General features: G+C 42.2%; 1 protein-coding gene across 1 annotated transcript in view; it reads left to right on the top strand.

Annotated features, from left to right (window-relative positions):
* Positions 1-23,270, top strand: part of agbl4 (AGBL carboxypeptidase 4) — a 266,138-nt gene that overhangs the window by 104,266 nt on the left and 138,602 nt on the right. The window contains exon 4 of the mRNA XM_053430423.1: positions 783-877. Coding sequence (XP_053286398.1) covers positions 783-877 — 95 coding nt within the window. The remainder of the gene's footprint in view (positions 1-782; positions 878-23,270) is intronic.

Genomic DNA, 23,270 nt, shown 5'->3' with positions numbered 1-23,270 from the left:
TCTGCAGGACATTAAAGCTGCCTTATCTCCCCACTGTCATGTTAATGTGCAGGGATTCTGTGGCTTGTTGGTGATATCCACGGTGGCTGTGGCATTTTTACCTTTGCCTGAGCTTCTTATGCAGTTTTTGGGGTTTATGTATTTCCACTACTCCCTGGTCACATGAGAAGGAAATGGTAAAAAAAAAAAAGTCAATTTCTGGCCCTTTAATGATACACTGCATAGGGCTTTGTAAGGTATGACTTGTTGGTCAGATTCAGTCTCAAATAGAAAGGCTCAGAGAGTATCTACGTCTGCCAAGGCAAACACCATGTGACGTCACGTTAAAGAAAGTTTAGAAAAGTTCTGTATCCACTTGCCCATCTGGATCTACTCCAAAATTGTACGGCTTCTTCCTTGGGTCACGTCCTACCCCACAGACAATTTAATAGAAATCGGAAAAGTAGTTTTTAAGTAATATTGTTAAATAAAAAAATGTATTACAATTATTGTTATGTCTGTTTTGCTTCAAACATTTAGCTGGATTCTAACCTTCAGGACCAAATATTAACAGTGGCTCCTGGAAGTCTTTGAACTCTACGATTTTCCTATTAAACACGTAAACACGCCTGATACCCTGCAGTCTTGTTGTCTTCTGGCTTTGTTGGTGCACACCTGCATTATCACAGCAAACCTCTGATAAACGTGATATGAATTTGCTGTGTTGCTCGTAAGTTTGTGCTAGTAGTAGTCGAATGCTTTGTGAATTAAATGTCTAACCAATGTTTTTAAATGTTTTTCAGAGAGTCATTTTCAATGTGGTCAACTTCTCCAAGACCAAGAGCCTGTACAGAGATGGCATGTCTCCTGTGGTGAAGTCCACCAGCAGACCTAAATGGTAAGTAGGCCAACTGCATGAGCTCTTCTATGGGCTTGATTTCAATGTGAATGATTTGTTCTTTACTTTGTTAATATTACTTCTATAAAATTCTCATTGTGGTACTTTATGCAACAACTTTTCTTCTCTGTTCGACACACCACAGTCCCTCTCTCTCTCCCTCCCTCTCGTTCCTCACACACACTCCTGCACACACACACAGTCTCTAAAGACTGATACTTTATATTTTCCTGAGTGGATGCGTCCGGGCACATTAGCATGTGATCCATTGGTTGCCAGTATGACGGCTGTCTGATGTAATAACGCTTGACTGATGGAAACAAACACGTGTCTGCGTGTGTGTGTGTGTGTGTGTGTGTGTGTGTGTGTGTGTGTGTGTGTGTGTGTGTGTGTGTGTGTGTGTGTGTGTGTTTGTGTATGTGTGTCTGTGTTTGTATGCATTTGTGTGGGAATTAGTAGGTGTGGCACGAGGGAATTGGGCTGGTGCAGTGGGGGTGGGCACTGTGTCTGCCGTGCAGGCTGGTGTATCCAGTGGGTCGAGTCCGTCCAAGAGGAGCCCTGACATCTGTCATCAGTTGATGGAGGGCATCAGCAGAAACGCCCGGCATCTGCCACCCCGAGCTGTGTGCGTCTGCTAGCCTAGCGCCAGCACCAACCATGTCGTAGCGTGCTGGTCGCAGGCTAATGAGAAGAGACAATGGGCACGACACCGTAGACAGGAAAGATGAACTGCTGCATGTGATACTGTGCAATGCACCACTACGCAGCTCAGCTCGGTCGCCTCACTCTCTCTCTGTGTCCTGTATAGCTGCAGTTTTGCACTGTTTCTCTGTGGTGTTCGTGGAGATACAAATTTGTCTCAGGGCCACTGCTGTTGTTTCATCCTGCCAACAGTTTATTTAAGGTGAAGGTGGCGAGTGCTTGCTTTGAAAATGGCGTTATATCTCAGGTGAATGTTACACTATCAGTTAAGCTACTGTGTGGACAGTGCTACAACACAAACCAACACTAGTCCCCGTTTCTATCCATGTGTTTTGAAGCTGTGGTAATTTAACTCAGATAGTCATTTTCTGCCCAGTAATTTTTGTCCCAGATTATTCTGAATGGTCTTGACTTCTCATTCGAAATAATCTTTAGTGTGTAAAGGGTTAGGTCGTACAGGAGACTCGTTGGGTCATTCGGGTCCCAAAGCTTTTCTTAATATGCTAATCATGCAACTCTGGGCATGTTTATGTTTCACTAAGCTCTCATAAATAGGTATTTAAGTGACAGACACAATGGGAGGTAATGTCGCCGAGGCCCGACTCCATTTACCTCCTCAGGCTAATACTCTTTTAACCGCTCCTCTCAGCGCTGTGCCATTTAAGAGGCATCGCGTCTCATGCACTTGTGTAGAGCCATTTCCAACTGTCTGGGGCTCCCCAGACCACAGCTGACATTGTTTGTGTCCCCACAAAGTGGTCAAGATGCTTTTAACACAACCACTTCTGTTTGACTTTCCGTGAGCACAACAAAGCACAGACAGCTCCTAAAGTAGCAATCTTCTTTTTGACAGTTACAGATATGGAATAAATAAAAAGGCAGAGCGTGGAGAGCTTCGCCTGTCTCATCCAAACTCACACAGGACAGGATAACGCAGGTACCGATAGAGAGGGGGCGATGGAAAGGGAGAGAGAGAGAAAGCGAGGGAGATTTGAAGAGAAACAGACAGAGAGAGGGTGGAGGCAGAAAAACACAAAGTACAAGAAAGAGAGATTACTGAGACAAGTAGACAGGGAGGAGAGAATGAGAGAGTGAGCTGAAAAAGATTGCTCCCCCTCTCTCCCCACCGCCCTGCAGCCACCACCCCACGTCTATATCTATCAAAAGAATCGTCAGTATTAGCTCAGGAGTTGAAGCCTTTATCTCCCCGTGCAGGTGCCTCATGTCCTGGGGTCCCAGCATCTTTTGACGCTGGAGGCTGCGGGGCTTGGCTGGCCTCGGCTAAGCTGGACGTCTCAGTGAGAGACAACTGGCAGATTACAGTCCTGCAGGACGTTCACAGCTACAGGTGGAGGGATCTATCCTCTCCTCCTTCCTTTATCCCTTTCTCTCACATCCCTCACTCTTTGACTCCCCCCTCCAGCCAGGAGACATCAGAGCTGACAGAGCTTTACTGTATTATTTGGCATTTAAACACGGCTAGGCGTTATATACATGATAAATAATGAATAGTGGATTGACTAATTAAAAGGGATTGCATTACTTTTTGAAATGGGAGACCGACTGATGCCTGTGTCAATGATCAGAATGTGAAAAAGTAAGTCAAACTAAATTTGATCAACTCCATCCACATAGAAAGTGGAGCTTCATATTTTCTATACTGATTGGTTTATTTTTGGCACCAAGAAGGGGAATTAGATAAGTCCCCGACTGAAATCTATGGAAGTAAACTGTCCCTCGTGATTGGTAATTGACTTTAAGTAGAAGGAGGGAAAAAACGCTATGAAATGGAGAAAAGTCAAAGAGTTTCTGAGACCGAGGTAAGAGCGTGAACATTTCGTTTTTTTCTATGAGTCTGTCGACGATAACAGCCCCCTTGGTGACACTAGGTGCCAACCACACTCCCTGCAGTCTGCTTGTTGTTAGACTGCTAGAGCAAAGAATTGCCCAGCATCCTTATTTTCTGAGATAAGCTAATTAGAAACTCAGGGAGCGTGGTGTAATGCAGCTGCTGGAGGCCGGACTGCCATGGGGCGGGGTAATGGCCAGGATGGCTGCGTGAGTCTGACTGCATCAACCAACAGATGCCTCATACCGAGTCCCGTGTGGTGCAGAGCAGAACTTATCAGGGCTTTATTACTTTTATTATCAATAAACTTACACATTATTTTCTAAATTAGTCGATTGTTGATTGTTAATGTGCATGCAATGTTAAAAAAGGATGAAAAGGATCCAGCGCAAGAGGCTGATGGATATACAAATCAATTTACTAACTCAGAATCTTCCGATGTTAAATAAAACACACCATCCTCTCTTTGCAAAAATGTAAAGCTCTTATGTGACAGCATTTATTTGTATCGTATACGCTGAGCTGTTGAATAACATGATTAAATCACAATTTACTTGTAATTCAGATTTGTCACTACCTAAAAGTCATGTCTTCACATCATTTCCAGCTTATTATATCTGTGATGCATAACATATTGGAAATGTTCAGATGTGTGGTGTCTCTTCTAATTAACTTTCCACTCCTTCGCCAGTCAGTAGGTGTGAGGATAAAAATAGCTACACCTCTAACTGAGCTAACAGATGAACAGTCAGAGTTGGAGGAAATTGGTTGCCAAACACTGCCTCTGAAGTTACAAGCAGCCAACCTTGATCAAGGGTAAAACGCTGGTTTTTCTTTTTTTCTTCTTCTTCTATTATTTGTGGGAGGCAACAAAAGCAGGGGAGCACTTCTCAAGCAGTTGTGTTCCGCTCTAAGCTGGGGGAGGCTGTCAGCCAGTCCGTCCATCCATTAGTCAGTAAGTCCGTCGGTCTGCTGGTCCGTCAAGCACTTTCCTACCAAAATCCTTCCTGTAAGCGTGTGATGCAACAGCATATAGTGAAATTCTATTTGGAGATGTCTGCCTCTCCACTGGGGTGCGTGTTAGCAGTAATTGTTCTGTCAATCAGCGCAGCTCCGGCCTGCCTGCTTCCCTTGCCACTTGTTAAGCCTTGGCAGAGGTCTAGGGGTGAGGAGAGGTGAGGCAGGGAGAGGGAAAGAGAGAGGATACCACCACTGCTCTGTGTGTCTCGCATCGCTCACCTTTGTCTGTCTTTACATTGTTTCCAGGCCTGTCTGCTCGTCCTCTTGAGTTCTCTCTCTCATGTCTCTTATAGCAACTTGTTTTCCCTGTTTTTAGAAAAACAAGTTCAATTGTTTTATCTCTGTACGCTTTACTTATTTCACTTTTTCTATTACTGATTTCAGGAGAATTTTGCTCTGGTGAACAGTTATCTCCTCTTTGTCCACATATTTATTTGTTTATAATTCTCAAACCCTTATTATTCTCAAACCCTCAGCTCCATTGTGAACCTCAAATAACATATGTTTTGGCTACTTAAGGGCAGACAAAACTGCTTAGTAATGAACAACATATTTAAAACTTGACATTGCAATCTTGGTAACTTCTCAGCAGTAATTATATCAGTCCTTTTTCTTATATCCACTGTGAATACACAGTAGTAGGTAGTCACTAACTTTGTCTGCTGTTAAGTGACAACATAGACTCTATATAAAGATGGATAAGGTGTCTCAACTTCCTCCCACTATCTAGAAAAGCAGCTAAATATCCCAGATATTAACTCTGTCATTGCTTACAAGAAAACAACAAACAATGAGACAAAATACACAATAAAACACCAAAGAGTAGTAATGTGATACAAATTTATTGATATTGGCCACCTTACATTTGATGCTAAACGGTGAACTGACGCTAATCTTTTTACTAGGGATGCACCGATATGGAAATTCTTGGCCGATACCGATACCGATATTTGAAATAACAATCTGGCCGATAGCCGATACCGATACCGATATTTGTTTATTTTCTTTTTGTTGTTATTCATTCACCCTTTTGTGCCAGAAAAATAATTAAATCATTATTTAAAAAGCACTATTCATCACTCTTATCTTTTAATGAGCACAAATTGAATCAGATTTATGAAACAATCTTTGATTTAACTAAACTTTATTTAACAGAGGCATATTAGGCCCATTTTACCGCAAGTTGAAATGGTTCCTTGGGATCTTAATGAAATGTCTGTAACATATTTTGGTCAAAATACCACAAGGATAATTTAAAACAGCACCTTTTTACCCTGTCTAAAACAGCCCTGTTAAAGTATCATTATAGAGAACGCTCTTCTCATTGATTTACGGTAGCAGTATTGCCCGTTTATTAGATGTGTTACGGCTTCTGTGTGTATAACGTATGTTGTCAATTCCCTTGTTACCTGTGCATGAGACGGATGAATAGAGCCGGTGCACATGAGAATAAAATACTTAAACAGACGCTACGCTCATACTTTTTGCGCCAAGTTACACTGCGTGAGTCAGGATAACTTAACAAGCCCTCCTCAGTTTTACCTGTTTTGAGTGTCGGGCAGAAATAACATCGCGTCAACACCCACCGTGGCCCTTCACGATGCTTGTTTTAATTAAACAGTCGGATTCCCCTGGTCCGCACCAGTTCTCAGTCAGCTGCTAGGCGCCAGCCGGAGGGTTCCCCCAGCGGTCGCCGTAGCTGAGGTGATCCGCGAGAAGGGCCCGACACGCGTCCAGAGTGGCCGCCGCTGACCGCGTACCCAGTCCCCTCCAACGGCCCGCCTTCCGCGCCGGCGCCGTGAGGTGCCACCGGATGAGGACCTCCCGGTGCCGCACACTGAGCCTCCGGCGGCGCGGAGAGGAGGGCGACGGAGGGACTGCTCCCCCAGCCGCGGCACGTGCCCAGCGGTTTTACCACAAATATGAACATCGGCCAATGATATCGGTGAAAGTCAAGTTTGTTACCGATAAGCCGATATCAGTTAACTAGGCGAATATCGGCCGCTACCGATGTTCGGCCGATAAATCGGTGCATCCCTACTTTTTACATTCATTATATTTTAAAGTGCCTCTCATTCTGAGTGGAAATTTAAACAGAGACACCGATTAAGTGAAGTAGAAATGCTACAGCAGGAGTGATGACGACCAGCTGAACTGAAGTCCCACAGTTCAAGTTCTATAAAGAAACCTCCTATATCAACAAACACCAACCGTACTGCCACCCTGCCATGCTGTCCATCTGAATCCAAACACAGTGTGACAGTAGTGAGAGGGACGGCCTCTCTCTCTCTCTGTGACAGAGTGTCAGGGACAGGCAGACTGTAAAGGTTGTGTCAACCACAGCAGAGCCCCGCGCTGACTCCTCCCCGCGTTCAGCGAGTCGGCGTTCTCCTCTCCCCGCTCCCTCCCTGCCGCTGAGCCACTTGCACAATTAACCATGTGGAGCGCCTTTTAATAATAGACCTTTTAATTGTCGACAAATGAAGAGTGATGTAAAATAGCTAATAGCTTGTGCTAATTAATAGGAGAACTGAACGCTTGTTAATTAAGGGCAAACAGGACAAGGACTGACTCGGGTGATTTGAGCAATAAAACCGAGACTAACGATTCATTTCCAAACAGACTTGCTTCATAAAAACATCAAGCGACCCCCGGTTTGCCGTCGGAGATCATTTGAGGCTTTACCGTCATCAGCAGTGTCACATAGACACACACGTAACAGAGGTATTCGCAGAGGAAGTGTAAACACGAATGTTCTGGCTCCCTACAGATGTGCTGCAACAAGACAAACCACAATTATACACTGTCTTCATGTGCATAATAACAAGTGTTATTTGCTGCAGCAGGAGTCCCAGTGGTGTGAGTTGCTTGTTTACTATTAAAACACAATGTATTGAAATGAATAAATTCCCTTTCTGGTTGTTGACTTGTATTGCAACCAATTCATGTTGCTATTCAGCACCGGATCTGTCTGCCCCACATATTTCCCCCTTTGCTCATTTCCCTGTGGTGATAATTCCTAGATATGAGGCTAAAGGAAGGAGACGGATTGTCAGCCAAGGTTTAAAACGTTCACCGTCTTCCTCATGAGACCAAGAGTAGTTTCACTGTCGTTTCACATCCACGTTTCTCAATTTCACAGCTTTACTAGGATCTTTTACTGTAACGTAATATTATTACCAGTATATCCTGCCTGCGGCCCCTATATCTGCATGGGCGCGTGCGTGTTTAATTTAAAAACAGAGACAATGTCCTGTGCTGTTGCCTCTCGCTCTGAGTCTCATTTTGGAGTGGGAGCAGTAGCAATCATTTGACAGTCTATGGGTTTTATATAAGATTTTTAGATTAAAGAAATGTTATATATGATGTTCCTTCTCTGTCAACATTGCCTATGTGATAAGGGAGACGGACAAAATCTTTTAATAAAAACCAAGTGCAGGAGAAAGTGAGACACACACACACACACACACACACACACACACCAAATGATCTGTCACTGGTTTGACTGCTGAGAGGAAATGGAGTGATGTGTGAATCTGAGTGAATATTTGGAAGGAGACGAAGGGAGTACCTGGTGTACTGAAGCTGTGAACATGGTTTGGTTAGTCTCGCCAAAATGTGGAGTGTTGTTCATGTTCCGGGGGGCAAGTGATTCCCTTTCTGCCTCACTCCAGTTGTTTTTAAAGATTTGAGAGAGGAAAGTAATCCCACAGAGTTCTGTTTTATCAGTTGAAATAACACCTCTCTCCATCGCCACTCCATCTTTATTTTTTTTTGCGTAGGACAAACCGGCGAGAGAGGAAGAGAGCACGATACAGCCCAGTCAACTGCATGTGATGCTTCCTTTACTCATTAGCATGCTGCCAGAGGAAGTGAAAGAGGATTATGTGGCAGAAAATAATGGGAGAAAATCTAACAAATAGATTAATAGATGAGAATGAGGATGTGTGTGTGAGTTATAGCGTGTGTTTGTGCCGTTTCCTGTAGAGGAACGGGTAGATAAAAAAGAAAGAAAGAGAGAGAGAGAGAGAGAGAGAGAGAGAGAGAGAGCGAGAGAGAGAGAGAGAGAGGTATTGTGACAGAGAGGCAACCTGCTTCTGGCTCTCCATTCAACCCACAAATGACTTACCTGGACAGTTTTATGTTTGCCTGGAGGAGAATTAAAAAGGCACTTCATTTCCCCTTTTACAGGCTGGGTACGCATGTCAGCGCTGCCCTCCCTGAAAGTGCTCTAATCTAAATGCTTTTGTCAGGGGAGATTTGGTAGATTGCAGCAGGCAGAGGTACAAATTGGTTGTGTCATCTTATAATGAACTAGGTGAGGCGTTGCAGTTTTTCTGCAGCCAACAGTCCCCTGATTACTGTACTTAAAGTCAGCGGCTGCTTTTAGTATTGTCGGCCGAAGACCTCACCTTCACCCCTCTGTGTTCAGACAGCCTGTTCTCCTGAATACTGCACAATGTGCTGTTAGCGTAGGCCCGTGGTGGCACGAGATAAAAATCTTGCTATTTTGTATTTTTTAGACAAATAGACTCCTCACCACATACCAGGTTTTTGCATACTCTGTCTAACAGTGATGTCTGCATGCTGTGAGTGCGTTCTGTGATAATTGGGCGTGCTCAACAAAATGAGGGGGTCACCCTCATTCCATCTACGGAATTATAGGTATCTCAGCGACATATTTACATGAAATATTAACTTCATAGGTGCATTTAGGAATATGTTTATGACTCTGCATAACAACTCAAGACCATAAACTTTGAACAAAAGTGGTCGACATGACTGCTCCCTAAAAGGGAAGCCAAAGAATATCAATCATCCAATAGTCAAGACAATCTCCAAACTGAAATGTGACATGTTATGAATGATTTTTTTTTTACCACATGTTTCGACTTCTGTGCATGGCTTCAGATGACGCAGGAAGGCAGCCTTTGTTTGAGGGATATTTCTGGATCGTAGGAGAATGTGGCGACTTCTACTGCCCTTAAATGGCCCCAAAAAACATCTAAAAACTGATCGCGATGGTCATGCAAGAGTGTCTATGTGTGTTTCTCTGCGTGTGTCAGACACTGTTATGAATTCAGATGGCTCAGCTAAGTCAACAGTGGTGTTAAGCAGGTTCCAGCTCCACAGATGCCTCAGCACGGCCAGTATTCGTGCTTGGCAGCCCCACAAAACTGTCGACTCTCTCTTTGGAAAAACAGATTTTTCCAAAGAAATCCTTCTCGTCCTTTTAATTGCACTCATCCCTCATCCTCCTCCAACGTCGTCCGTGTTTTTATACGTCCGCTCTCTTTGCGTAGATATATATCAGCATAAGTTTGTAGAGACATAGACACATACGCCCAACCTCCATTAGCTCTCAACCCTTTGCTTTAGCTAGCTGTCATTTGAGCATCCTACTTTGTTTCTACATCTAAATCTGTGTGCGTGTGTGCATGTGTGTGTGTGCGTGTGTGTGTGTGTGTGTGTGTGTGTGTGTGTATGTGTGTGTATGTGTGTGTGGGTGTGTGTGTCAAGACACTCCTGTGGATGTGTTGCTTGTATGATTGTATTGAAATGGGTCTCCTCTCTGCTTCTCAGATGTGACTGGGTGTCAGAGATGTGAGCAGTGAAATGGTGTGTGAAGTTCAGGGGATTGGACTGTCTCAAAACTCTGATTTAATTACTGCAGCAGAGCTAAAGTTCCAAGACGAAAAGATGTATGAACAAAAAGAGAGGAGGTATCGAGATGACATGTTGCTAAAGTAATGATTTACCCCTTCCCTCATTTCATTCAAGCCAATTCAGTTATCCATATTATATACATCCCACTATAACATCAAGGGTACATTGTTATATATTAGCCCTTTATTGCACCAGTGCTTGCTCAAAGGCTTCTTATCTGGTTATTGTTTATACAATATATTTACATAGAGTAGCTCAAATTACAATCTAATCATTCTGGGCATATGTTTGTGCACAGATAAATCCCCTCTGGGTGACATAGGAAGTTGCCATTAATTGAGCTCTCATCACCTTATAATCATCTTGTATTTTAGTGTCAAACTTGCCTTTAGCCTTCATGTTGTTATGGTGGTTTCCCCATTGATTGACGTCATCTGAGAGAGGCCACTGTTCAATCATCAGTCTCTCTGTTCACTCAGAAAATGGCCATGTAAGAAGGAAGGGAAACAAACCTGTGTCTCTGTCCACTGCTTAATACATGGTAACAACTCAGGTGAGCAGCGTGAACACCGTCCAGCAGCTAAGCTTTTGTTTCCAAGAGAGAGAGAGAGAGAGAGAGAGAGAGAGAGAGAGAGAGAGAGAGAGAGAGAGAGAGAGAGAGAGAGGGGGAGAGACAGAGAGAGAGGTGCCACACACCCAAGCTGTGTGTGTGTTTTTGCCTTGGGTGTGTACTCAACATGTGCACATGGCCTCCTCGGTGATGTGTGCATCTGGTTGTACCCGCTCGTGTTTGTGTTTGTCAGCATGTTTGCTGACGACACTGTAGGACATCAGGGTGGGATTGCTCTGAATGTGAGGAAACAGCTCATCTGAATATAGATTGGTCCCATCTGGAGGCGCTTGGCTTTGGCCCTTCATAATTTCATAACTAGCTAAGCATCTGGGGCCCGCTAATGAAACTAAAGGAGAAGGAGAAGGCCCAGGGCTAGCGACAGGCTGCCTGTAGCTGTCAGGAATAGAGGGTGGAGGATATGGAACGAAGAAGACTGCAAGAATGGATTAAGGGGAGACATAGGCCAGGAGCAGAGAGTGCGTTGAGAATATCAGGGGTCTTAAAGAGACCTAGATGACTCCTTTGAGAGAGTAGGCAAGACAGCCAAGTAGGCCATTAGAAAACTGAGCCATAAAATGAAGACAGTGGTGTCTTTATTGTGGCCCATTAACTCGGATGTTCATGCGGAGATAGCTGCACTGTGTGCCACTGTAATGAGCAATATAACGATGTCACAGCATAGAATGATGCACTGTTAAAAATACACTGGTTAAGTAGAAATATTTTAATTATTAGCGTCAGCTTTTCAGGGCAGTTTCATATCTTAATAGCTCACCTGAATACCGTGGATGGTTCACAGGTAACTCCCAGCACCATCCTCTCCCGTCTGTCATTTTGTATCCATTTTCTTCTTTTCATTTGCATGAAACAGAAGAAAATTGAAAGGAGACTATTTCAACTACTTAAAAGCATGAATGCTGGTAATGCTTTAATGTCTTTCAGATTTTTACACCACTTGCTGCACATCCTCTCACCTTCCCTCCAATAACGTGTGTGACCCTGAGCAACTGTGCTGTCCACAGTGGCCACTTCTCTTGGTTTGCGTAGGGAATGGAGAGCCATAGGCTTTTTTTCTTAAACTTTATTATTATAGCTCCTTTATTCCTTCCTTAGCATGATTTCCCAGTGGAAATGAAATGAAAGAGCAATTGGTTCTCCTTTTTATTGCTGTCATCTTTGTTTTCTGGCCCAGAGAGTAAGATTGCCTGATCTCAGAGAGTTATACTTTTAACCCCCCCCCCCCTCTCAATCTCAAGTCACAGGGAAGAAAAACAATAACAGGGAAAACAACAATCAGCATCAAAAGGAATGAGCCTGAAACTGGAGGGCCACCAGAACGCCGACACCCACCAGTTGTTTATGATGGAATGAGTCAGTCGGAGTCTGTTAGTGGCCTTCACTGTCTGCGAACTCCCACAGTCCAGAAATATATGTTTTAGAGGAGAATAGAATCACTGACAGTGTGGAGGGGAGAGAGGGATGTGTGTCAGCCGGAGGGGGTGGCAGAGGGTTATAAGGTGAGAAAAACTAATGGAAGGGAGGAAGTAGGTGCAAAGATGTGGGTGTTAAAGGATAAAGGAGGAGGTGGAGGGTAGGAGGAAGGAGGAGGACTCCCCTGAGGTTTGGACTAGCCCTGCAGAGACATGATGACGGGGGATCAGTCTCCTCGTGCAGAGCGTCTCAAATCATTTATTCATCGGCTTCATTAAGAGAGAATTACAAGGCTGCTTAAAGACCCCCAGGTCAGTCAGTGTTCTCTATCATCACTATTCTTAATGAAATTCTCCAGTGTATCCCAACTGTCGTTGTGGATTTTGAAGAACAATTACTGTCAACTGAAAGACAACTTTGCAGCATTTATGCCAGTATATTTGAAATGATCATAGTCTGCTGATGGTGGGGCAGCTAGCACTGTTGCCTTATGTCAAGAGTCTCAGCAGAACCTCTCCTGTGTTTGCAGTCCAAAAACTTGCAGATTGGGGTTAGGTTAAGTGGAGAATCTAAATTGACCGAAGGTGCGATTGAGAGTGTTTATGGTTGTTTCCCTCTGTATGTTGGCCCTGCCCCATCCACGACCCTCAAAGGAGAAGGGATATACAGTGATTCCCATTAATTACCAAGCCACGGTTTCATAATGAACCAAAAATGCTCTGCACTTCTCACCTTGTTTGCTCGTGTGGCTACTGTGTACTCTTGCTACCGTGTACACCCGCTACAGCATACTCGCGCTATGGTCCATAAGGTTTTTACCGTCCACATAGACAGTCAAGAGTAGTTTATTCAGCTGCAGTTGTGGCTGGCAATGGTTTTCTGACTCTCACGCGAGAGCGTGTCTGTCACTCCTTTTTGCATGTGCATGTGCATCCTCTTTACCGCCATAGATTTGATTAATTCTGTGGAAAACACTGAGTAAAGATGGATATTCTGCTATTTTGCTACTATTATATCATTCAGTAGTATACATCAGTGCATTTGCAGATGTAAACAGTAGAATTTCTAATTTAATGTTATGACACAGAGTGATTCGTGTAAATTGTGCATCATTCTCATAATTAATGCTCTTTATTTTGAAACAGCAGACAGTAACCTTCATTAACAGCCGCTATCTTGCTGCCTATCTCATCTTACTTCAGCGAGCAGACAGTACAACACAACAGTCGCTGTCCTCTGGACCTTCACACTTGTAATTATAACTGAAGAAGATAATTAGGGAGGTGGAGGGGAAGACAGATCTTGTCATTTAGAGAACAATGCCGTCCAATCTATTCATGCGTTTTCTACTTCCTGAATTATCAGCTGACATGTCAGCGCAATCAGCCAGAAAGCCCCCCGCTCCGTCTGAATGCCATGAATGTCAACACACAAACCTCTAATCTAGTTAAGATCCACAGGTTGATGACATCTGAATATGCATTGGGCAAAAACTAGTGTTCATGTTGCTGTTGTCTGTCAAAGGGCAGGATAATCGGATGCTCCTTATTTAGTTGTGGTGCTCATATGATATAGTAAACAGATTTACTTTGTACCATGCTCCACCATGAATGTTTGAACTTAGTTTCATGGTATCCATCCAGGTTCCACTTCAGCCCAATGGGTGAACGGACAAAGGGACAAACCATCATTGTCGTCCCTAAAGCCACAATGGTTGCATGGCTATGGAATCATATCTGCAAAGCTGACCACAAGAACAACAACACACAACACAAAAACTTTCTTTTTTCAATACTTCAATTTCTTAGAAGACTTTAGTAGATGTTCTGGTAGATGCTTATATCTTTCTGAATGTTGTTTGAAAGAATATTTATCAGGAGAAGTAATCTCTGGGCTTAGGGCCTGGCATGTGCATGTTCGAGGCCCAGAGGTAAGCTAGTATAAGCAATGGAGATACAGATCTATAGTGTCAAAGTATGGGGACCCAGTGATGCATTCTATTCAGCTGTCTGTATCAATGAATGAATATATAAATAAAAATGTTTTTTGATGCATTCGGTGGCCAGGTAGGGATTCCAATGTGTTATGATTTTTTGACGTGGGCCTGAGATTTAAATAGTGAAGTACATGTACACACTAGGCCACACAAACTGGGACTACTCCAGAAGGAATTAGCAATGAGCACCAGTCTCCTTCAGGACATGTCCGGATGGGACTGGTGTTAATTTTGAGATTATTTGCTCTGTCAGGCTTGTTGTATGTTTGTCAATACAGACTAGTGCATGCACATTTTCCTAGTGGGTGAGTGGGTATGCATGTTGGTATGGGCCAATCATTTGTGTGAGTGTCAGCATACATTCACATTTCACTTAGTGTGTTTGTTTGTATACTGGGTCTTCACTCAATCTGGCACCTTCCCAGCTCCCCTTGCCAGACCAGCAGCTGGCAATCACAGATTGCCCACTCATCAAACCACTCTACCACTGTGGCCACAGAGTTCAAGGGGACTGTCAAAGAGCAAGCTGAGGAGCCTCCTCGCTCCTTTAACATCAGCGCACTCCTGCACCACAGGCATTGAGTGGCAAAACTTGGCCAGTGAGCTCTTGAAAAGAGTGGACGGGCGAGTGAAGTACCACTGAAAGTTTGACAAAGGCCTAAATAAAGAATGAAAGCTAATGTTTTTGGCAGTGAGGCATCCTACTCTGTTTTTTTCCATTGCAATTGGGATTCCTTGGCTGGGCAAGGTGCCCCCTTTCTTGTCAAAAAATACAGTGTTAGGATTTTTGCTGCTGACAGACACAAACACAGCAAACTAACAAATTCTGCCAACAGCAGCCTTCAATACTCACTAAATAATTAAATGACAGAAAATACCTCTGTCACCTTGTGTTAGTGGGTTGTGTGCTTAGATGCTCTAGCATTCCTGTGTTGGTTGTAAGGTTTTGATAGATGGGTAGGTGGATAGGTGGGTGGCCTGTTGGTGGAATGGTTAGTACTGATCGCTGACAACAAAAAGGTTATTGGTTTGAACTCGACCTCTAACCAGGGCGTTTCTTTGTGAAGTTCTCATTGTATCACTGTCTTTTAACCAAGTACTCCAGCTTCCTCCAAAAGTCCAAATACATGCAGTTCAGGCTTTTTAAATTGTCTGAATGGTTGTTTGTGTCTGTATGTTGGTCTTATGATACGCTAGGTGATCTGTCCAGCAATGGATGACGGACGGATGGATGGATGGACGGACGGACAGACAGACAGACGGATGGTGTCCATCTGTGACCTCAAGCTCTCAGACTGGAGTCTTAACTTTGCACTGAGATTTAAGCCTGCATTTCACATTTTTACACAGCAAATGACTAACTAACTAAAAAAATGTTTCCACTCTGGTCCTGGTTGTGTCCACTGCTGATCGGTGTTCTTTGTCTCACCCTCCTGAACACATTCCCTCCCTCCTTTGTCCTACTTAGCCAGCTTCTGCAAAATCACTTATCTTCACCTTGCTTCCTCTGTCTCCTGCTAATACACATTAGCAGCCAGCAGCCATATGTAATAGGGCTGTGCGTACCCCTGCTGGTATAATGGTTTCTCTGACATTTCTCCCATTAAATTTGGTCAGGCAGTGCTGCACAGGAACCCTCTGTACACTCTAAAATGTTGTTATATAACTACCATAAACAAGCCGGCCACTGTCGGTAACTTAGGGAATAGCTGGTATAGGTTTTCTTTTGTGTAGTTTTACTTTTCCCTTTTCCACATTTTATCTCTTTCAACTCATCCAAATTCCCCTACCTTTCGGCTATAATTCTGGGACACATAGCTTCATTGTGGCACTCATCTGGTTAGAATGTGACTAACTGGACATGTCGGCTGTGCCTAATGGGTCTTTTGTAATCGTCGGTATCTCTACAGTACGGCGGCAAACAGTAACTAGATAGCATCAGCTGCCTCCTTCCTCTGTGTGTGGCGAAAAAGTCAGTGATAATGTGATCATCAGCATCCTTAACTGTTACTGTGACAAACGAGAGCGCTGATCCCGCCCGATAAGCAACGTATTCATTTGTGTAATTAAAACAGCTTGTCTCATCGTGGTGAGGGGTCATTTTAGGGAATGTTGGAATTAAAGCAGGTAATTAAGTAAAGCTCCCGATAAGAAACCCCACAGAGGTGGCTGCCTCTGCCAGTAGGGAAGGCAAACTTAATCTATCCCCTCTGCAATCCCACAAGGTCATTCACTTATTAAAGTCTGATGCCACCACCACTGCTCACCAACATGATGGAATATTTGATGTACTTGTTGGGAAGGGAGGAAAGAGAGAGACGCAAAGGAAACAACAGGTGTCGAGAGCCGCACACAGCGCAGGGTAAAGTCTATAAAACTACTACTACACAGAATTAAGGCAATTAAAGACTGCTTGTTATCTTGTCTATGAGAACAGGAGAAAAACTTGTACAGCAACTAACACCTTGACAAAGATATTTGTTTGGCCAATGGAGTGTGGCGTTAATTATCACAAGCTGATTAAAGGCACCGAGCAGGAATGGATGTCGTTTGTCTTGCCAGCCTTAGACACTGCAGCAGCCAGCCTGGGTCATTATTCCAGGGGCCTTTCAGGGTTATTTTTAGATATGCGGTTGGTTTCCCAAATGTTTCTCAGCTCACAGGTTTGCTCTATTTTACAGTGAGTCAGTAGTACAGGTCGATCATACAATATTCAGTCAAGATGTTTGCATTAGAGTATGGTTTTGTTTCCCCCATCATTCTAGTCGGCTATGTGAGAAAATGTTTGTGTATTCTTTGGAAAACTATATTTCAATATGCTCAATTTGAATCAAGGATGAAGTGCTTGGATTTTGAATGTCAAAGCTCTGATCTTACAAAGTATATATTTTTTCCTTATGAACACAAAATCTCAGGAACACCTTGAGTGAAAGTTTGTGTCTGTGAATGCACTACTTTAGTAACTAAGTATTTATTTTCCACCCCGTTTTGCTGTTTTTTGAAGTAGGTTGTATAACTTGACAAAGATAGACATTCTATATTTAAGAATTCCATCTTTAATTGTTAACCACTACTGCTCTGTCTTTCTCAGGTCTCTCCCTTGTTCTTTCTATCTATCATGCTCTTTCAGTCTTTATTTCTTCATGTGTGAGTGAGTATCACAAACCAAAACTCACTTACAAACACACGCTTACATGTACACACGTCCACTTGCACGTGTACACACACACACACGTAAAAATACAACCCTCCGCACAAGCCCTCTCAAGGCCAGGAAAACAAATATGCCCATTTTCCTATTTGATTGGGTGTCAGCGTGGGGAGGAAGGGGGACAGGTGTGATGCATAAAATGACCCAGCGACTCCATCACGCACACGACAGCTTTATGGTGAGGAGGTGTTTCAATCACGCTACTGCCCTGGAAGGCATCAATCAGTGCACACATGCAGACACATACACACGCAACGAACACACCAGTACACGTTAACACATTCGCCTCATGATAACAGGGAAAGGCCAGCAGAGCAGTTGAAGCAAGCGCAGGCAAAACATACTCAACTTTAAATAAAATACAGAATATATGTTCTTATATATTTTTTACTTTTTTAATGATTAATTAAAGAGTTTCATCTTTCATCATAGTCTTCAATGAAAAAACAGGCATATGTACAGTGTTAATATCTATGAAAAGATGCAATTTGTTGCAAATCTGGATAATGATCCTGAAGTATCTGATATCAATACATGTATATACAGTATGATGATAAAGTGGTCATTAGGCCTTGGCAAAGGTCTGCGCTCTCTGAGTGCCCTCTCTTTTATGCTTCCCTCTCTGTCAAATGGCCCCTGATGGAGCTCAGATCTGCTCCTGTTCAAACTGTTTTTCAGCTCTATACTGTTGCTACACAAATCTTCTGTCCTTCAGACTAAGTCCTTCTCCTCATGCTCAGGCTCACTCTGGACATTTGTAATGCTTATGTCAAGTATGATATTGACATACATTGAAAAGTTGTCACTGAGTATAAGGGCCAAGCACAGGAAAAAATAAGGATAAGACTTGTTTTTTTCATGTTTTCATTCAGAGAATAATTTCAACATTTTGAGAAAAAAATTTAAGTTTTAAAATAAAATTCAATTTTTTTGGAATATATCACTAATATATATATATAGTAGTAAATACTATAATTATTTCATTGTACTGCCTCAACAAGATATATTGTGTAGATGGAACAATACCATACAATACAGTGGTAACACCTATTACTATAGGTGTTTGAAGAGATTGTGCTGAAAACTGTCTTCTGAGAAGGAAAAAACCCATAAGCTTGGAGAGATGGGACACTGGCAGCTTACATAGCTGGCATCTGCTCCTCTAACTGGATTTGATGGACCACAGGATTTGACTTTTTTCTAAACATTTTAAATTTAAATGTATTTATTCTCAAATACAAAATAATCATGATTTCATTTAGTTTGACTTTAATCTTGACATTTCCAACAAATCCTCATACTGAAATAATTACTACACCCATTACGGGCAGTTACTGTTTAGCTAGCGAATCATAACCAGAGTTGTTTTTCATTTTTGCTGGATAAGCATTCATGTCCACAGAGTTAAAGATGTATATACGGTACATGCAGCATCTGGGCCAGCAGAGTGGTCCAGTGAGTAAGGAGACTTTCATGTCAGCCCCCCCACCCCCCCTTGTGTGGTCAGAAGTTTATGTGGCTGTATTGTGTTTAGCAATGTGCTAAGTGTGCCCACCAGTGTCATGGCGGTTCTTTTGCAGGACACCCTGCCCTTTCCGCGGGCGAGTACGAATGATTCTTTTACCCTTGGGCAGTTTTTGCAAATTCTCTGTGACAATTGTTGATATATTGTTTGACTATTCAGACCCCCCTGCATTTACCCAACCCTTGATATGTTAATACCTCTCTTCTTTTCTATCTCAGCACAGTTATAAAAAGTCTCAGTGGCCTCACTGTGTGGCTGCAGCATGTGGCGGACACGCCTGTACAGCTTCCTTTTAGCCACTGTAATAAAACGCTGGGGAGCAGGGAGAAGGTGTGTGTGCACGTGTGTGTGTGTGTGAGCAAGTGTGAGAAAGAAAGAAAGAAAGAAAGAAAGATGGAGACAGAAAGGGAGGGGGCGGCATCGTGCATGCATGGTGGTGTGTGTTTGCGTGTGTGTTGTGAGGGGTTAAATGAAAGTCAGCGTGCTCACATGGGGCATCATAAGTAGACAATGAAAAATGAGAGTGGAAAAGCTGTACGGCTAGTTTCCCTGTGGGAACCGCTACAAGCAGGCGTTCGTACCTTTGGTGATAATCGCTCTGTGTGGGTGTGGTGGTGTGTGTGTGTGTGTGTGTGTGTGTGGGTGGGTGTGTGCTGTGTAATTCAGTTAGTAGGTGAGAGAACAAAATGATACCTGGTGATCACACCAAACATTTCGCGTTGCCTACATTTCTTATTTCTACAATCCTCCATCTTCAATGGGTTCTATGTTAAAATGACTCGAATCTTATATGTTTAAAAAATAAGTTGGTTTCACTTTACTTTCATTTTAGAGCCGCACTGTATTGATGAGAAGGTTTTGATTTTTTGTTTTTGTACTTGTAAGGAAAGGCGCTTACAGAGCCTGATCTGGAGTCTGTCAATCATGTAGTTGTTTGTATGTTTTCTGTCTGTCGAGCTAGATTTTCCTTCCACTGTGTAGGAACAGCAGTGAAGAAGAGGTCAGTGATTGCCTGTGATATTTTTTGCTTTTATTCTGAAAGCACCATCTATACGGATTAAGAATAGAAAATGTAAGTCTTGTAGCCTTACACACTAAAACATGTATGGTTTCTCTTTTTACCTCCTCTTCCTGTACACTTAGTGAGTGCAGAACGTTGCACCTGTGCTTTTTCAGTCTGACCACGTATTGAAATCCATCAATCTCTTTGCTGGATGCTGCTTTGTGCTCAGAAGTCTTCTGACAATTCCCATGAACATGCTATATGTGCAAGATTTTTATTTGAATCTGTTCCAAATTTCCCACTTTCACAAATATCATTCCCCTTAACTTGTCTGATTTTTTTTTATCAAGATCCTGAAATTATTTTCTGAGAAATCAAAGAAAACGTTGAACCCTCCATCTCGCAATGTTTGAGAAAGTGAAAAAAAGAAATCCTGAATCTGACCCCAGATCTAGATCCACACTGCCTGCTGACTAATAGAACCAGAAACCTCCTTGGAGCAGGTAGGTAGAAGAGCATTGTGACCGTACAAACATACCTCTGCCAAGACTAACATTATTTATCTCCATGTTAAAAGTGTATATGTATCTATATCCACTCAAGTTATTCTTGACAGAAAAATAGACAAACAAACAACAATTTTAAAACATCACCTCCTTGGCTGAGGTAATTAAAAATAAAAAAATAGGAGATTAGTAACAGAGCTAGTAGTATAAATAAGTAGTATACATGATTTTACATCATATTTTTGTTGACTGATTCATACAACACAATAACACTGTAAACCATTGCCTGAATTATTAAGTGTGACCTTGTTGAACTGGTCTGTATGTAATTATCTATCTGTTTGTTGTCTATAGTGTATTCTAGGGATGGTTTTTAAAACATGTATTTATTTATTATTCATTTCAAAGTTTATATTTTAAGTAAACTTATATTCATTCCATTTAATTTACCTTTTATTTATTGTTTAAAAGTAGCCTAAGTATATTATATATTTAGTAATCTGTCGGTGTGTGTGCAGTTGACAGGGGCTGCCCGGCAGTCATTAAGTTAATGTTAATATTTGAAATAAAACTTGTAAAGCTCTAACTGAATTTGTGTTGTATTTGAAGGTATGATTCAACTGTTTTCCATGGTACAGTATTCAAAAAAAAAAATATCGAAAGAAATTGTAATATCGGATTGCAATATCCACAGAATCGCAATACATATGGGGTATATGGTATACCTAAGTATCGTATTGTATCGTATCGGGAGGTCCCTGCTGATTCCCGTCCCTAGTGGATTCTGTATTATTATTGCCACTGGTCCATGCATTACTTGCACATCACAGTCTTATTCCCTTGTTTAGCAGCAGTCAGGACTAACATATAACTGTTCTTATCTCATGTCAGTCCAAACAGGGCTCTCCTGACAAGTGGTATTTGACTCCGTCAGAAACTGACACGGGCAGAGAGAGAGAGAGAGAGAGAAAAAAGAGATTGAGAGACAGAAAGAGAGACTGGCCATTCCACAGCACCGGGATGTGAAACACTGCCAATCTTTTCATCGCACTCTGACCTCTTTTTCTCTGATAGAATGATCAGCATGTTCTCGACACAGGAGAGTGAAAATTACCATTCACGCACAAAAACATGGCAAGGACAGTCAATTATCAGTGAGGCTTGTTTTTCTCTCTGTGCCGACCTGTGAGAAAGGGCTTGTGATGTAGTTAGGAGATCCTGGTCAGTATGATATTATGTGATGGTGTCTTATTAGCGTGTGCTGTGTACAGACAGGGAAAAGGTCATAATGTTTCTTTGTTCCCATGGCCCTCTTTCCTCAATTAGGGTTAATCACCAGAGCCCAGCATTGATCCAGCCTCTCAGGTTTTCTCATGCCTGGATATATGTATGTGAGCCGAAGCATGTGTGAAACAGAGAGAGAGAGAGAGAGAGAGAGAGAGAGAGAGAGAGAGAGAGAGAGAGAGAGAGAGAGAGAGACAGCGGCCACAGACAGCGACCGGGTGAATCATGTCCATCCACGTGCCCATGCGAACATGTGTGTAAATGAAAATGCCATCCTGTGATCTCCCCCACATTGAATGATTTACCCCTCTGCTGTAATGGAGCAATTTCTACTTCTTCTTTTTTTTTTCTTTCCCCCATCTCTTCTTTTCCTCTTCTTTCAATCTACAGTAAAATATTCTCCCTTTTAGCTCTGTGACAAGTCATCTGTCATTCTGAACAGCGAGCGAACAGGCACACCTGTCTACGGGCAATAGATGTGTTGTGTGTGTGTGTGCGTGTGTGTGTGTGTGTGTGTGTGTGTGTGTGTGTGTGTGTGTGTGTGAAGTAAACTGTGAAAATGGAGCCGTTTTTGTTTTTATCTGAGTGTCATAATAATTAGCTCATTCATGCCTATATTTTACCTTTGTTATATCAAACCTGTCTTTACTTTTGGGAACAGTACAAAGTTGCAGATTGCAAGAAATTGACTTCTTTCCCAAGCTCTCAGAAATACTTTGATAAACAGAATATTTATATTCACTCAGACTGTGAACCTCATATTGAAAAGTGTTTTAAACTATAAGCTACACATCCATCCTCTTCCCAGGAGCAGTTGCCCTCTTTCTTTTTTTTCTTTCTTAAGTGTCCTGGGAGTTGTTTTATATGTTTAGCCATGCCAGATATTTAAGTTAATGATATTTAACTTTATGGAAGAAAAATTATTTTCTGTAAGTGCAGACACACTGGAGCCACATGAGTTAGGCTGACATGTTCCTGATTTAGTGATGGCCATGGCTTGTTTTCTTTAGATTAGGTTCTGTGATAGGACATCTCAGAGCTTTCTCATGATACATTTTGTTAAGATATAATGTTCATGATAAGAAGCCACAATTCTTCATTTAGATCAGAGTGGACAAGCAGAAGCTGACTGTTTCTCCAGACTCAAACTCACTCTCCCAGAGGAAAATATCAGTTTACTGATTAAATATAAGTATAATGCTTTTGCATTGTGCAAGCTCAGTGAGAAGCTATAACACATAAATGATTTACCTCAGCTTTATAACATATTTTGCTGATTATCAAGTGTTTGTGTCTATAAAGAAGAGTTTGAAACTACAAACCTTCATCAGAAGCAAAAATCTGTCTTTAAACTGAAAACAGATAATAATGTGACATTTACTGTGATAATTATTACTATCGATTGATATATATACTAATAATGTGTAAATTGATATAGTTAATGGAAATATCATCCTATTAGGCAGGATGATCAATACATTTTTAACCAGCTGTAAAGCTGTTATATTAAATATAAAATCCCAGTTTTTATTATATATTGGAAATTTGTTAATGTGTCCAGCTACACCCGACATTTATTGTACTGC

Source organism: Pleuronectes platessa, chromosome 9, assembly GCF_947347685.1.
Source record: "Pleuronectes platessa chromosome 9, fPlePla1.1, whole genome shotgun sequence".
Lineage (NCBI taxonomy): Eukaryota > Metazoa > Chordata > Actinopteri > Pleuronectiformes > Pleuronectidae > Pleuronectes > Pleuronectes platessa.
Note: the sequence above shows the minus strand (reverse complement) of the source record. Positions and strands in the feature narration are given on the sequence as shown.